This window comes from Malus sylvestris, chromosome 5, assembly GCF_916048215.2.
Source record: "Malus sylvestris chromosome 5, drMalSylv7.2, whole genome shotgun sequence".
Lineage (NCBI taxonomy): Eukaryota > Viridiplantae > Streptophyta > Magnoliopsida > Rosales > Rosaceae > Malus > Malus sylvestris.
The window spans coordinates 28018530-28036097 of record NC_062264.1 but is presented as its reverse complement, the minus strand read 5'-3'; the positions used below and the strand labels follow the sequence as shown (position 1 = coordinate 28036097).

Below are 17568 nucleotides of genomic sequence, written 5' to 3'. Positions count from 1 at the left end.
TAACAATGATTTTATTCTTAAAGTGTCTTTTATGTTTTGTTTATCTATTTTAGCGTAAAGTAGGTCCTGAAAAATCTGAACAGATATAATCTTAATCCACCGGTCCAAACATACACAACAAAGAGAATTTGTAGAGCTAAATTTTGTGTGACAAAAGATCAAATTCACATGAGAAATTGTGAAGGTTTGATCCCTGCAAACCTAATCCTAATCCTAATCCTAGTCCATGTTTGTTATTTAAGCCCATGTTTGCCCAATCCCAATCCTAGTCCGTCAATCAAACATGGCCTACGTGCTAATAGTGGAAGAATAAGCAAACCCTAATAAGTGGAAACAGAACCGGGATTGGATTCTCCCTCCCAAACTATTTAATAGGAATTAGGTTTGCGTCTGCTAATCTACTAAACCGTAAACCCGACTATTTGTCTTTCAAGTGCTCCAATCAAACTTGATGATGACGATGGCTCGTAGCAGCAAAGGAAATTCTTTTACCATGGTTGACTGGTCGAGTCTTCCTCAAGAACTTGTTATTTTTATCGCCAGCCGGATTGCTTTAATGGAGGATTTCGTTGTGTTTGGTGCAGTGTGTAAATCATGGAGATGGGCCGCGACCAAGGAAAACTTTACCAGTCGATTAACGCATCAAGTGCCATTCCTCATGCTCCCCAACCCAAAGGCAGATGATGCCTTTCGCGAGTTCTACAGCTTGACAAAAGATAAGATTCACAAACTCAATCTGCCAGAAGCCAAGGGAAAAGTATGTTGTTCGTCTCTAGGATGGCTCATCACTTCACGCGATTTAGAGTTTCGTTTGTTACATCCTTTGGATCATGCCCATATTAAGTTGCCGAAACTTAATTTTTCGCCTCCAACCATGTCATACTTTCATTGGGTAAAGAAATTTGTCCTATCATCAAGTCCTTCGTGGACATCAGATTATACAATCATGGTTCTTTATGACGGGAACAGCTTGACATTTTGCAAACCAGGACAAGATAAATGTTGGACGAGGATAGTTTTAGAGGTACATCCAGTGGATATTACGTACTATAAGGGACGATTTTATGCTGTGACCTATGGCGGCATGGTTTTGGTTTGCGACACGGAAGATCCTAAGCAACCAAAGACAAGAGTTGTTGTTCCAGAGATACCGATTGTGGTTAAACATCATTCTCCTGATAAAAAAATATATGTGGTGGAATCGGCAGGGGACTTGTTAGTGGTTTTCTCAGTCCAAGAAATGGATAATTTCCCTATCCAAAGACCATACCATACAACCATTCGCGAATGGCTTCTCTCTAGCCAAAAAGAATACCGAACAACCCATCGCCAATTTAAGGTTTTTAAGGTGCCGTTGAGCGGTGGCAGTTGGCGGTTAGACTCGGAGGTAAAGAAGTTGGGGAATAGAAGCTTATTTGTGGGTGATAATAATTCTTCGTTCTCTGTTGAGGCCTCAACCTACTTGGGATGCAAGGCTAATTGCATATACTATTATTCATACACATTTCGCGAGGTGGACCGTGCGGGTCTCTCACCTTTAAATGGGAATATAGAGATGGGTGTTTTTAATATGGAGGATGGTAGTACTGAGCAACACTTCGGCTCCCCTAACTTTGCTCTGGAGAAAACAAACTTCCCAAGTGCTGGAACACCCTGTGCATGGATCCAACCCAGTTTCTAGATGGACATGTCATGCTTGTCTTTTTCTTTTGGAGAAATTAGGTTCACATCATTCTTTTTACTACTCTATTAATTAAAATCCTATTCATTTTTAATTTTTGATCAAGGTCATTGGGTATAATAACATCATTAATTATTTGAATAATAAAATATTTTTATTTTAAATATATTCCTTTAGTGTTAAAAATGTTACAATTAGTATATAAGAAAACTAATGAAAAGGGCTTGAAAACTTTGAGTTTTAACGATAAGAACAAAATAAAAGGTAAAGTGAATAGTCCAAAGTTTGACTTTTTAGTGTAAAAATGTCGTTTTTCATTAAAGTGAATAGTACCACGGGCTTTTCGTTAAAACTCCCTTAGTATATTTATATTTATGGCTAAATTTTTATCATATATTTTTATTTTTAGTTTGTACCAATTTTTTTTTTCATTTTTAATTTGTACCCATATACTAGTTTCTTTTTGTGCCCATATTTTTAAAAGTTTTATTTGTGTTTATGCCCATGTGTATACCGTCACGTGACATTGCATATTTAATCAATGATAGAAAAATTACATATGGTATAATTATGTTTTATGCCTAAACTTTGTATCATATATTTATATTTTTAGTTTGTTCCCACTTTTAATTTGCAACGTTTTTTTTAATTTGCAGTATTTTCTTTTTAGTTTTATTTTGTACCCATGTATTAATTTCTTTTAGCGCCTATATTTTTTAAAAATTCATTTGAACTCATAATTTTTTTAATCTTTTATTTGTACCCTAATTTATTTATAATGTACCCATTCTTCTTTATTAATGTACCACTTTGTTATATGTGAAATGTACCAATTTTTTTAACACTAGGGATACATTCTTTTGCCATTTATTATTTCTTATTTTTACATAGTTTTTATCCATTTATTCAATCAAAATGTTTGAATTTTTTTTTATTGTAACCATTTCTAATAGTATTATAATGAGGGATTTTAAATTTATAGGATTATAAATCTCATAAAATATCAAACAATTAATGTCAAAACTATAAAACTATAAATATTAATTGTAATATAATGATGTGTACAAAGTTAAGGGACTTTGATCAAATTTTAAATACCATTAAGGTTTTAGTCAAAGAATGTTAAGGATTAGGGACCGCATCCAAAGTATCCCTTTTCTTTTTAGCATTCTAGTTTGTATTTTTTGTTTTTGCTATTTGTTCAATTGATCGTCTTCTTTTTGCTTGTTTTTATGTGGTTGCAACAATTGTTGGATTTGTATTTTTCAACAAAACTACATCTGTAACGTGAAAGAAAAATTACTAGAATACAATTGAAATTACACGAAAAAAATTAAGAAAATTCAGTGAAAATTTAAACCACAAACATACATGCATAAAAACCACTTTGGTAAATATCAATGCGCTACTAACAAAGTTTTTCATATCATGTTAATGTAATAAAAAATTTAAATACAACAACGAGAAGTTTACTAGCATCAATCGTTCATGGGCATAATTATTTTAAAACAAAAACGCAATTGATTCGGCAACTTCTCTTCATTTTAGCTACCTGCAATTAGGCCCAATACAGAAGCCCACTAGTGAGTGTCTATTTAAAGAAAACTAATGAAAATGACTTGAAAACACGGGGATTCGTCAAAGTTGCATTTCTTTTAGGGAACTTTAACGAAAAGCTCCCGGTACTGTTCATTTTAACGAAAAACCACATTTTTACACTAAAAAGTCAATTCTAGTACTATTCATTTTACATTTTATTTTATTCTTATCATTAAAACTCAAAGTTGATTAGTTTTCTTTTCTTTTAACCTCAACGCACTTTTGTATCTCCTGCCCAAGAAGAAGATGAAGCGGCAGACGCTGCGGTGTTGTGGCACCTATGAGGTGGGCGGTGGATACCCAGATGAGGTATTGGGCGTGAAAGGCAAGAACGGAACTGCCCGAGAGCTAGGCAGCTCAAAATTAGAGAATGCCGAGTATAGAGCTCTTCTCAGAGGGGGTGAGCAGGTCATTTCCGTTCTTGAAGAGATGATCGTACTTGTAAGTCTATTGTAAGTCTATCTCTCTCCCTCTCTCTTTCTGTACATTGATTGCTCAGAAACTGGTAGAGAAGGAAATGAAATGGTATAACACTTAATTCATATGATTTGCATCATCACGATGATAATATATTACCATGTAATAACCACCCAGCTGGCGAAATTTTCCGGAAATTGGATTCTGCAGCTATTTACTATCTGGAAGCTGCTTGCATTCGTTTTGAAATTGGTTTTGCGATAATTGGATTATGCAGCTGTTTATCTCTTTGTGCTCTTTTTTATGGTAGGTACACCAAAAACTAGTTTCCCACTTCCATTTCACCTTTACATATACCCTAATTTTAATGTGGATTTGGACTACCCTCATGGAACTGAGCGATGAGCACACACTGCCCTTTCAATTTTATCAAGTTATATGTATCACCACATTCTATCATTTCTCTACTTTTATGTCACTTGGGGAAAAAATATAATCAGAAAATTTCCCCTTCTTTGGGGCTTTCTTCTGTCATATGGTTTTTTTGGGATTTGTTGGAACTCCTTAATGTTTTTAACTTACAAACACTGTATATGTAATGATATTCGGTAGCACTGGCCTTGGTCTTTTCATGCTTTTATGCATTATTATTTTATTCAAGTTTGAATCTCCTATTCCTCTCATTTAGTAATATTGGAGCTAATATAAAAGGGAGTTTTAACGAAAATGCCATAGTACTGTTTATTTTAACAAAAAACCACATTTTTACACTAAAAAGTCAAACTTGTTACTATTCACTTTACCCTTTATTTTGTTCTTATCATTAAAATTTAAAGTTTTTAAACTTTTTTCATTAGTTTTCCTAACATAAAAAGCCTATTTTCATCTTTCGGAGACACTGGAAACTCGGCCTCCAGTGTTCCAGATCGAAAACTGCTTGCAAGACTTGTTTTAATCAGAGAGGAAGCTCGAAATATGGGCAACTGGATATGATAAAGAACCCTTAACTGGGCTGCCTCATGGCTTACTCTGGGTCACCCCTTGCTAGCAGATTAGCGGTCGCTACCAATTTTCTGGACCCATTTTCCGGTCGATGAGGGATGAAGTTTCTCATTTGGCTTTGTTCGAATCCAAAATTACACCGTCAGAAAATACTCGCAACAACACGTAAAACTTATAAATGAACAGGATAAGACACAACACACTACAAGATTGGTCATTCCCAATTATTATAATACATACATGGACATAGAAAGAAAGCCCGAGGAGCCTATTTGGTCAAAGGGTCCGCTTCCTCATGGTTCTTCTGTTTTATTTCTTTATTTTAGCGTAAGGTCGTGAAAAATTTGAAGATACATAGACGGTAGATATCTAATCTACCAGTCCAAACACATGCAACAAAGAGAACAGAGTAAATAATCCTACGGTTGTGCCACGCGCGAGTGGCACAATTCATTACATGATCTCAGATTCCTTGACAACTATTAAGCCTCCCCGCTTCAATAAATTACACGTACCCCAAGCGAAAAACAAACCCAATCCTTTTCATTTCCTTCAGTGCTCTCTCTGTGTTTTCAACTTTTCCAGCTTCAATGGCCTTGAATAGCCTTGAGATCGAGGCGGCTCCTCTGCTCTTGATCCCATCACCCGATGGCGGCATCAACTTTTTTACACGGAACTCTTTGGTGTGGTTGAAGTTGAGCACATGACTGAGACTGAAAAAGGCTTTCCCTAAGTGGTGAGCTCCATGATAGCGCTAACAATGTCCCCGCAGTGAGTCTTGAGAGCCTTGACTGCCTATCTCCTTGACACCCCGGCCTGTATCATGAGCAAATCAATGTCCTTAGGTTCCACCCCGGTTTCATCAACCTCGTCCTCTTCTTCATCTGCCTGAGGACTAGCAGCTGCTCCAGAAATCTCTGCTTTCCCCATCACAGAACTCATGTCCGGCATCCTGGACTGCTGGGCACCCTGTGTCTGCAACTGAGAGCTCAAATCCTCGATCTTGGCCTCGCCAAATATGACATAGGTATCAGATTTTGGACTCTTGAAGGCATTGCATTTCAATATGACATATAGTATCTGAAACACACAAAAAAGAACAACCAATCAACATCTACCATCACATAACCAATATCTCAACTTCACGAACCGGAAATCAAACATCAACTACGATTTTGGTCTTCTTGATTGTAACCCTGCCAACATCAACTTCCGCCAGTGTACCGAACCAAATTTGTGTTTCTGGAGAGGCGATGGTGGCCAAAGAGAGAAAACATATTCTTGATGTTGGGCTGTGATACCAGAGACATTTCCAGCATATATACCACTTAAGACCTGCCAAGTTCAAGGAACAATCATGATTTACCCTAAACAGGTTTACTGCATATATGACGGCTTTGATCAGAGTGGCTCAATCCCATTTAACCTAATAGATGTCCTGAGGGTACTAAATATCTTTTAGATCAGAAACACCAAATATAGATATTGTCCTCGAACATTAGTACGTTACCCAGCTTGACCTTATGGGTCATTAGACATCGTCCACACACACGAAATGAATGTCTTACAACTTACAATTTAAATCGGTGAATCAAGTAACTGTTACCTTGGAGACAGTCTCAAGAAACATGCAGGGGCCAAGAGGTTTTCATCCTGAAACGCTTTCCAGGAAATGATGATGCATGAGTCAGTATAATACTATAATTTGATACCAATGAATAGTAACACACGTGTGTCAGTGTAGTTATGGACTGTTACCCACCCTTCCTCCAATTCCACTCGTTGTACCAATTGGAAGCCTATGATTTCAAATTGTTCCACCTATGTTATGGTATTTTTACAACATCTTCAATTGAAAGATGCAAAATTGAAATGTAAATGGTCTTTTAGAACAACTTCGATTGAATGATTCACGCTCTAGTAATTGTTGCCATAGTAATATATTAACCGGTTTTGAGTCGGTGTTCATTTGCTAAACTTAACGACGGGTTACATAAATTTATGAAATAAGCTTTTATCTTTTGAAAAACATTTAGCGTATAACATATTTCTTGAACGTACACTTGGTTTTATTTTATGTAGTCTCATTTTCATAGCCAACCCCACTTAGTGGGAAAAGGCTTTGTTGTAGTCTCATTTTCTTAGCCGATAATGAACAAAAATTGTCACTCTGCCCATGATACATGATACAAAGCGGTGATCTATCCTCAACGGAAGTGAGTTCATTAACATTTGCGTTGGGTGAGAGTGCTGGTGGAAAAGTATAGGCGCGCTTGGATTGTCGGCAGGGTTGAGGACGAGGAGGCGGTGTTGAGTGCGGCAAAGAGATCTATTAAAGTGTTTGCGAATGGTGGGAAGGAGGAAGGTTTGGTTCATGGAGAAAGTTTATGCCTGTTGAGGGTGATTGGAAAATTGTTCTTTTGTTTAGGCTATCTCTAACTGAAGGCTGTCCAGATGGCTCGTTTTAGCCCTTTGGTCCTCCAAAAAATTAATATTTTAATTAACAGTATATAGCCATATTTCTTACCATCTCCAACCGAGGGTCAAAGGCCCATAGGGCTCATTTTAGCTTTGTCACAAAAAACAGTCTCCAACCGAAAGTCAAATGGTCATAAGATCAAACATAATTTATTATTTAAAAACTACAACTTAAATTCAAATCCAACAGCTAAGTGACGTCAGCTAGCCATTGGATTTAATTTTTTTGGGCTATAAATAGGGTGGATATTGGGCTATAATTCACACAACTTTGAATTCAATCTATTTCAATTCATGTTATTTAATGTTATGTAATGTTTAATGGTTTAGAAGTTATAGGAAAAAAAAAAAGAATTTTTACAAGGTTTAAAACAAATTTTGTAAAATAAATAAAAAAATAACGGCTAGCTGACGTCAGCAACTAGTCGTTACAAATTTGAATTGGAGCTCGGCCCAAGGCCGGCTGGCTGGCTGGCTGGCTAGTTTGGGCCTGCCGGTTGGCCCTATGACCCTTTTTTGTCCAGTGGAGCCCACAAGCCCTTTGGCTTGACCCTCGGTTGAAGATCGTTTTCGGGCTATTTTCGGCCCTCTGGACCCTTCAATTGGAGATAACCTAAATCTGCTCAATGCCGAACCTTGCGATTAGGTTTATGATTGGTATGGAATTCTTAATATGTTTTTGTTTGGGCCCAAAATAACAGTTTGGGCCGAGTGTAGGGTCATTCTCGGCCCTGGAGGCCTTGCGGCAAGAATACCACGGATCGTTCAGTATGTGGGCCTTCAAACCTAGGTCGGCTAGGTCATAACGCAAGAGGTCGAATCCTAGTGCAATAGGGACTCTCGACGAGATCAATAATCTAGAAAGCGAATCCGGCTCAGTTAAGGACTAGATTCGTAGTCCTAGCGGAGATAGGACTGATCGAGGGGATGTTAATCCGGAGAAGGAGACCTAGTCCGAATAGGATTGGAACTCGGGCTCGATGTGCTGCTACTATAAATACAAGACATTCAGCAACTGTGAGAGCCCCACAAAAATCAATACAAAATTGCCCTGCGCAAACTCTCACAACTTGTGATTTTTCTTTTTCCTTTTTCGCTGACACATCTTCCGTTGGCATCAACAGCACTGTGGAAGCAACCGGTGATATCTTAAGTCGGCATAGATAGCTCTGTCACCGTAGAGTTAGTCGGTCTCGCAGTATCTTCCGTTGGCATCAACAGCACTGCGGCGAGAACGATTGATTACCTACCCAAGTCTCGGTCGAGAAGGGTTTCTGAATCCTTATTGGTCGAGGTCATCTCATCAGCCTTCTCGGCGAAGTGAGGTGTTACAGTTATTATATTCGGCACCTTGAAAGCCGAATTTGATATTGAACTTCGTAAGAATAGTAACCTTGTCTTCAGGTTCGAGAGCCCAAGAGGCCGAGACGTGTTCCTTTCTCGGCCGCAATCGCAAGACGCAGAAGTCAGTAGCGCGACCCAACGCAACATCAACAAATTTACTCCTCGACCGAGCTCGGCCGACGAGTTGGCACGCCCCGCATTCACCGAAGGACGTAGTTAGCTCATTAATTACTCGGCCTGCGCGCCACGTAGGCTTTGTAGTTTTTAGGGTCAACATTTTGGCACGCCCAGTGGGACCCAGTGCTAAACTACGAAGTTCATGCCAATTGAAACACGATCGGTAAAAAAGAAACAACTATGGGAAAGTCGACAACCGATTTTTCGAATCAAAGCCTGGGACAAAGTGTGCCGCAGGCGCAGAATCCCCTTAGCGCTGTGACACCTGAGTCTACGAGCGCGACTCGCCGAGAGAGAGAAGTTAATCTCGGCGGTCAACTCCGTGGTTTAGAAATCCCTAACAGAAACACATGCGTTTTCAATGAAGGGATAGTAGAGGAGTGTGACGAGGATGGTGGTGAAGGATCTGACCCACCAACGAGGTCGTTTCTCCGAAAGCGACTAGACGAGCAGTCTCGGTCAGTCGAGCAGACGTTCAGTCGAGGCATTGACAAGCTGCATGACGCGATACTCAGTTCCAATGATCGACAAACCAGGCTGCTCGAAATGCTGGTTAGTCAAGTTGGTGGCAGCATGCATTTCGATCTTCGCCAACATTGTTTACCAGGAAACAACCCGGTACCGATTGTACCGGCCGAGCCTATTCCTGCCCTGCTCAAACCAATTAACTTGGAGAAAGGAGGAGGGTCGAATAGTAGGTCAGACGGGACCGACCAGAGGGTCGAAGCAACACATGTTGATATGACCGAAGTTCAGCGGATGATCGACTCGGCCATGAAGAAAGGGCCGAAGTTTCCCAAGTTTATTCATCCGTACCCAGCTTATGTGGAAACGTTTGGATACCCGAAGGGTTTCAAGATCCCAGATTTTAGTCTTTTTGCCGGTGAATCGTCCCTGTCTTCGTTGGAGCACGTGGCTCGTTTCACCGCGCAATGCGGAGATGTTAATAGTGATTTCCACAAGTTACGGTTGTTCAATTTTTCATTGACCGGCTCGGCATTTGCCTGGTACATCAATCTCCCGCCTAATTCCGTCCAAAACTGGGAGGAGTTGGTCGAGAAGTTCCACGAGCAGTTTTATCGGCCGGGGATGGAGATGTCAGTCTCTTCATTAGCACGGATGGCTCAAGCATCTGATGAGTCACCAATGGATTATCTTACCAGGTTCAAATCGGCTAGGAATTGGTGCCGAGTGCCTTTACCCGAAGTCGAATTTGTCAGGCTTGCTTTGAACGGCCTTGACGTCGAATACAAAAAGAAATTCTTGGGGGCAAATTTTCGGGATATGTACGAATTGGCCCAACATGTCGAACAGTATGATTATTTGCTCCGCGAGGAAAAGACTTTGAAGACTCCAACTCGGGGAACGATTTACAAGAACCCTACTGTCAATTATGCATCAACCGAGGATGAATGTGTTAGTGTGGATGCGGCTGAGATAGTAATAGATAAGCCATACATTTGCAAGGCATTGACTCAGGTTGATTCTAGAGAAGCCAAAAGTCGCTCGGCCACTGAAGGAACATCGAAACCGTCAAAGGTTTATACTTTTGATATTACCAAGGCTGACGCAATTTTTGACCAACTGTTATCAGCAAGAATCATTAAGCTTCGGCCCGGTCATAACATTCCTAAGGCCGAAGAGCTTAAAGGAAAGGTGTATTGCAAATACCACAATTCGAGCAAACACACGACAAACAATTGCGTCGTATTTCGCGATAACGTCCAAAGCTGGATTGATAATGGCAAACTGAAGTTTCCCGAGAAGAGGATGAGTGTTGATACTGATCCGTTCCCCACGGCAACAGTAAACATGGTCGACGCGTACCTACCCAAGGACAAAGGGAAAGGCAAGGCTGAAGTGGTTGAGACACAACGCCCGCGGAATCAGAATGTTCGGCCACGGTTCATGGCCGATTTTCGTTCAAATAAACCACCTACGGCTTTAACAGGGCCCGCTATTGTCAAACCTATGATGGATTATAGCACCGATGAAGATAGTGGGACGGCGGTTTTGTGCAGGAAATGTAGAGCGAAGGTCGACAGTGAACCAGAGGAGAAGCCTTCTTCGCAACCCGTGGCCGTAACTCGGCAAAAGATAGCCAATGAAGGCCAACATTATGGGGTTTTTGGGAGGCTCGGTCCTAAAGTACGGATGGAAGAGACACCCCCGGTCAGGCGGTGCCTCGATTTTGATGCTTCATTTTATGACGATGATTACTATAAGCGTAATTCTAGCAGTTCAGGATCATCGCGGAGTCAAAAGACCTTCAAGCCTCCCGAGCCTAGAGATCAACGTTGGTATACATACCATTCTTCGAAGGGCGTCTACACCGCGTTGTCCAAATCTCAGAAACGCCGGCATCAACGGATAGATTGCATGGCTCGCCGACAAGCAGCCCAAGAAACTTCGGCCCCTAAGTGGCGGCCGAAGGATACAGTTGCCACTGATGAGGAGCGACCACCTCCAGCAATTATGACAGAGTTGGCTCAGGGGAAACGGCTGGTCGATCAAGATGTCGAGACCATGTTTGAAGAAGCTGATAAACGGATCAAACTTCTCATTCGACCAGGGGAAATGAAGGCACGTCTTGAACATTTCAGGCAAGAGGCCGAAAGCAAATTATCCCCGCTAGTTATACAAGAGCCTTTGGTCAAAATTCGACAGAATTTGCATCCCCCGTTCCTTGGGGAGTCTTTGGAGTATATGCGAGAATTTCATAAGAATCATTCGGCCAACGATCTGTATGGTTTGCCGAAGGCATGCCAGGACACCATCGATCTGATCCTGACTTGTCCGGATGCCGAGCGGATCATCCAGAAGACCTCAGATCCAGGATTGAAAGCAAGGTTCCAGCACATACGAGAAGCTCGTGTCTTTGGATTCGAAGTCGACCCGTACACCGATATCAATGCAGCCGACCTTCCTTTCTCGCTGGAGGACCTTCAGTATTTACGATATCACTTTGAAGTATTTTCGGCGGTTTCTCTCTTCAGCCTTATGACCGATGAAATCGCACGTATTGCCCGTCTGGATGCTTATCTCAACACTAGGGATGCTCGGCTACACTACCAGGAGCAGGTTCAGGTCCTGACCCCAAGTTCATTGTCAATCTCAACCTTACCTGAGGCAGTCACGCAGAACCAACAAGTCGTCGAAGCAGCTCCGCCGAGTGACGTCATTGAAGAAGGGACAGAAGAGTCTCGTTGTCCGACTTTGACGACAACTGAGTCCGTAATCGCCGACCAACCGAACGAGGAGGGTCTTGACCAGATGGGCCCTTCAGTCCTGGATAATATGGAAATCAGTATGGTCCATGTGTTACCTGCCGATTTTCAATCAAGCACGGCTCAACCAAATTTCCTTGATGGAGATGTGGTTGCCGAGGAACCCGGCCATGTTGATTTTGTATCGATTGCTGAAGGCGAGTCAACAGCAAAAGATGATAGTCTAAAGGCCGCTTTGGCCGAATTGTTCCCTCGTTCATCGTCGGCCAAGCTTCACCATTTAAAGCCACTGTATGTGACGGCCCACATCGAGGGATATCCAGTTTCAAAAGTTTTTGTCGACTGTGGAGCTACCGTTAATATCATGCCTCTGAACATCATGAAGGCCTTGCGCCGTTCAGATGACGAGCTTATTCTGTCAGGAATCACAATGAGTAGTTTTGTCGGTGACAAATCCCATACCAAAGGAGTACTACCGTTAACTGTAAATATTGCCGGTCACACCCATATGACCGCCTTTTTCGTGGTTGATTCCAAAACCGAGTATAATGCATTGCTCGGCCGAGATTGGATTCATCAAACCAGTTGTATTCTTTCATCATTGTACCAAGTGCTTGTCTTTTGGGACGGCAAATCGGTCACTGTTCATCCGGCCGATAGCCAGCCCTTCGAAGCTAACATGATCCAAGCACGATATTATGACGATCACGTCGGCTACATTACTTTGCAAGGCTTCAATGAAGAGGGACGGCCGACTCGAATTTCCGTTCAGAAAGCTATCGAGGTTGGCGCCGAGACTGTCCAGCAGGATTCGGCGAGACTCGGATTAGCTAACTTTCTCCCCGAAGCCGATGTTTGACACCGATCGGGAAGCACGCAGGGCCGCGGTTTCATCTACTATGGGACGACTGCTGGCCCATTGGTATACGATATCTAAACAACCAAATTCGGGCGTCAACCTCGTCGAGTTCCTTGCTGAGGGAGATAACGGGCCTGTATTATCTTTTTATAAAATTCGAGCCGCCCCGGCCGAACTCGAAGATCATCGGCCCCTTGTTAAGGACCCTTTGGAAGAGATTAATGTTGGGACGGCCGATGACCCACGGCTTTTGTTTATTAGTGCGTTACTTCCCCAACGAATGAAAGACGAGTTTTGTACGTTGCTTACGGAATTCAAAGATTGTTTTGCTTGGAGTTATCATGAAATGCCCGGCTTAGATCGTACTCTGGTCGAGCATGAATTACGTATTAAGCCCGGATTTAAACCTTTCCGTCAGCCACCTCGTCGATTCTCGACCGAAGTACAACTCAGTGTCAAGGACGAACTAGTTCGGCTTTTGAAAACCGGATTCATTCGGACAGCTCGATATGTCGAATGGTTAGCAAATATCGTTCCTGTATTAAAGAAAAATGGGGCACTGCGCATCTGTACCGATTTTCGCAATCTGAATCTGGCAACTCCCAAAGATGAGTATACAATGCCGATTTCAGATCTGTTAATCGATGCCGCGGCAAATCACGCGATCTTATCCTTTATGGATGGACATGCCGTGTACAACCAAATATTTATTACCGAAGCCGATGTGCACAAAACTGCTTTCCGTTGCCTGGGGGCACTCGGCACTTATGAATGGGTTGTCATGCCATTCGGCCTCAAGAATGCCGGCGCCACGTACCAACGGGCGATGAACACCATCTTCCATGATTTAATTGGTACCATCGTCGAAGTTTATATCGACGATGTTGTCGTCAAATCTAAACGCCGACGGACACATCTGGACGATCTCCGACAGGCTTTCCTTCGCATGTGTCAGCACAACCTCAAGATGAACCCTGCCAAGTGTGCCTTCGGTGTCTCGGCCAGGAATTTTCTTGGTTTTCTCGTACATCATCGGGGGATTGAAGTCGATGAGAATAAGGCACGTGCAATCATCAGTGCTCCACCACCGACTACGAAGAAACAACTGCAGTCCTTACTCGGTAAGATAAATTTTCTCCGCCGATTTATAGCTAACTCGGCAGGAAAAATGAAAGCGTTTTCCACGCTTTTGAAACTTAAGGACTCGGATACATTTGCGTGGACGACCGAGCATCAGGCGGCATTTACACAAATCAAAGTCTCCCTCACAACGCCGCCTGTTCTTGTTCCACCTCGGCGTAGTAAACCCCTCAAACTATATATTTCGGCGGCTGAAGAGTCCATCGGCTGCCTCCTTGCCCAAGACAATGATGCCGGGCGAGAGCAGGCTATTTTTTACCTCAGTCGAAATCTTAATCCACCGGAGATCAATTATTCCGCCGTGGAGAAGCTCTGTCTTGCCGTGTTCTTCGCCGCCTCCAAACTCCGGCATTACATGCTTCCGTCGGTCACACAAGTCATTGCCCAGACCGACGTCATCCGGTACATGCTTACCCGGCCGATCGTAAAAGGGCGAATTGGGAAGTGGACGATGGCGTTGTCCAAGTTTAGCCTACAATACGTGCCTCAGAAAGCTGTCAAAGGCCAAGCATTGGCCGATTTCCTGGCTCACCATCCTTCCCCCTATGGTTTTGGGGACACCGATGTCGAAATCGGCATGGTTGAAGCACGTGACAACTATTGGACGATGTATTTTGACGGGTCCAGTACTTCATCCTCAGCCGGCGTTGGAGTTGTCATTCAATCTCCTAATCATGATCGTTGGTATTTTTCGCTTAAGTTGGATTTTGACTGCACCAATAATCAGGCCGAATATGAAGCCTTAATCATCGGCCTTGGCCTCCTTCATGACTTGCGGGTCACCCGTGCCCTCGTCCTCGGTGACTCTGAACTTGTGATCAACCAACTTAATGGATCTTTTCGATGCATGAGTTGTACCCTGGCACCCTACCACATGGTTGCCAGCTATTTGGCCGAGTCCTTTGCCGGTATTACGTTCGAGCATGTTTCCCGGATCCATAATACCGACGCAGATGAGTTGGCTCAAATTGCCTCTGGCGCACAACTCCTGGGGGGCAAGCTAGGCCGAGAAATACCGATGCTACGACAATTATACCCGGCCTTGGTCAACCAGCAAATCCTCCGGCGCGACGATGTAATACGCACTCGAGTCATGTCTTTACCTTCGTTGTTAGACCGACAAGATACTATAGAGGTCTGCACCGTCGAGGCAACACCAGATGATTGGAGAAAACCCATTAGGCAGTACCTTGACAATCCCAATGAAAAACATAGTCGCAAGACACGAGTTCACGCCACGAACTATGTCACGTACCAGAACGAGTTATATCGAAAAGGGGATGATGGATTACTACTGCTATGCCTCGGCCCTCAAGAAGGTGCTCAGGTGATCTCGGAAGTTCATGAAGGGGTTTACGGAGCTCATCAATCCGGACGGAAAATGCGATGGTTACTCCGACGGCACGGCTATTTTTGGCCAAGGATACTAAAGGATTGTATCGAGTTTGCACGAGGATGCGTACAGTGCCAAATCCACGGGCCAATACAAAGGGTCCCGGCTGAATCGTTACATTTGGTCATTAAACCATGGCCATTTAGAGGATGGGCCATGGACGTAATCGGCAAAATCACGCCGACTTATGGAGCTGCTAAGCATGCATGGATAATAGTCGCAACTGATTACTTTACTAAGTGGGTCGAAGCAAAATCATACGCCGAATTAACATCTAAAGAGGTTTGCGACTTCGTGGAGGAACACATTGTGACCCGGTTCGGTGTACCGGAAACGATCATAACCTACAATGGAACAATCTTCACGGCCGAAAGGTTTAAAGAATACACGGTAAATTTGAAAATTCGGTTGGAACAGTCCACACCGTATTATCCACAGGCGAATGGGCAGGCCGAGGCAAGTAATAAAGTGTTGATTGGCATCCTCGAAAAAATAATAAAAGAAAGGCCTGGCATGTGGCATCTGAAGTTGAACGAGGCATTATGGGCATACCGAACGTCGCCCCGGTCGGCGACCGCGATAACCCCATACGCATTAACCTACGGACACGATGCAATGTTACCAGTCGAGTTGAGCATAAATTCGTTGCGATTAATTGAGCAAAGTAGTTTGTTTAGCGCCGAATATAATCAGTCCATGAGACAGGAACTAGAAGATTTGGAAGAAGCGCGGCTTGACACTTACAACTTGTTGGTGGCACAAAAACAGATTGCCGAGCGGGCCTATAATCAAAAGGTGCGACAGAAAACATTCGACGAGGGTGATTTAGTGTGGCAAACGGTGTTGCCCGTAGGAATAAAAGATCCTAGGTTCGGCAAGTGGTCGCCAAATTGGGAAGGGCCGTTTATTGTGCATAAAGTATACGGAAAAGGGGCGTATCATCTTAAAGACCGAACCGGTGCGGTCCACAGATTACCGATTAATGGGAAGTTTTTGAAGAAATATTATCCGGTCACATGGGAAATGCAGGAATAGTAAACCAGTCCATTAAAATTGATAAGTATTTACAAAATGAGTAGGTCGGTTGGTTTACATTCAGATACATTTAAGGAGAAGAGGGAAGAAGAGTGCTGAGCAGAGCCTTCAACTCCAACCACCGCACGTCGGCCATGAGGACTTCGGCTTGCCGATTCTTTTTGTCCAGCTTCAGCCGCTCGACCCGTTTTTTGGCCGCCGCATACTCGGTTAGGCGATCCTTCCGGCCTGACTCGAAGTCTCTAGCAAGCTCGGAAGCAATGGCCGACCGACGTTTTGCTAGTTCGGCCATCTGACGGTTGAGCTCGGCTAACGCGTCTCCTTTTGCCCGTAGATCGTCAATCTTCGGACGGAGGGTGTCTTGAACGGCCGTGGCGGCTTGCAGGTCTTGTTCGGCCTTTAGAGCGGTCTGGAAGATACTAAATGTCTCCCGAACGCGCTCCAAGGCAGATGATGCCCGAACAATGGCATCTCTGCTCAGGCGACCGTCGGCTCCAAGGTCGTTCAGACACACGCCGAGCAGATCAAGACCGTTGCGCTTAAGTACTTGCGATGATGAGAGCGACAGGACTTCTCGCAGCTGGGTTAGGGCGCTGGGATCGGCAGCTTCGGTCGTAGCGACCGAAGGACCAGACTCTGCAGTAGTACTGGAGATGAGGGCTTTGAATTCGACCTCCCAGGAAGCCTGCACATACAAATCAGGTTAAGTTTAAAAGAAGTCATGACAGGAGTAGCAAGAAGGTTTCGTTTTTTTAACCTGCCGAGAGGAGACCTCGGCCATGTCTCCAGGATCGTTGGTCGAACCTAAAGAACTCAATGGCCGAGCCCAGTGTTTCAGGTTGCTTCTCAATTCACGCGGCCGATGGAGGTTATCTATGTTTGATGGCCACTGAGGCGGCCACAAAATATAGATAACGCCCTTCGGCGCTTAGAATTCTCGGTGAAAAGAATGTACAGGCACCTGACATTTATTATTTTCCTCGTTTAGAATTCTAAAGAAAAAAAGCAATCAAGGAAAGATGGTCGAATGTGCTTACAAAGGCTGAGGTAGCCTCCTGTGGAGGAATGTGGAAGCCCTGGTCTTGAGGATGAACAGGCGATTCCGCCGTTGCCTCGGGTTCCTCGACCGGTCGTTTGCCACGGTCGGCTGCGGAAGGGCCGACTGAAACAGCTGCTTCAGAGGAGGCAGGGACGTCCTGGTCCTGAGAGGGAGCGA

General features: G+C 43.5%; 2 protein-coding genes, 1 long non-coding RNA gene and 1 pseudogene across 3 annotated transcripts; 2 read left to right on the top strand and 2 right to left on the bottom strand.

Moving 5' to 3' along the window:
- Nucleotides 1-460: 460 nt before the first annotated feature.
- Nucleotides 461-1681, top strand: LOC126622703 (putative F-box protein At3g25750). The gene has a single exon (XM_050291443.1). It carries the CDS (start codon nucleotides 461-463, stop codon nucleotides 1679-1681), a length of 1221 nt encoding a protein of 406 aa, XP_050147400.1.
- A 1832-nt stretch (nucleotides 1682-3513) lies between these two features.
- Nucleotides 3514-4329, top strand: LOC126620884 (uncharacterized). Its single transcript, XR_007622710.1, has 2 exons — nucleotides 3514-3721; nucleotides 4008-4329. It is a non-coding gene; the product is annotated as an uncharacterized LOC126620884 (long non-coding RNA).
- A 619-nt stretch (nucleotides 4330-4948) lies between these two features.
- LOC126622702 (nascent polypeptide-associated complex subunit alpha-like protein 2) lies at nucleotides 4949-9295 on the bottom strand (annotated as a pseudogene).
- Nucleotides 9296-16422: 7127 nt separating this feature from the next.
- Nucleotides 16423-17195, bottom strand: LOC126620881 (uncharacterized). The gene is made up of 2 exons (XM_050289194.1): nucleotides 17110-17195; nucleotides 16423-17037 (listed from the first exon to the last, which is right to left on the bottom strand). Exons 1-2 carry the CDS (start codon nucleotides 17131-17133, stop codon nucleotides 16423-16425), a joined length of 639 nt encoding a protein of 212 aa, XP_050145151.1. The 5' UTR covers nucleotides 17134-17195.
- Nucleotides 17196-17568: the final 373 nt, after the last annotated feature.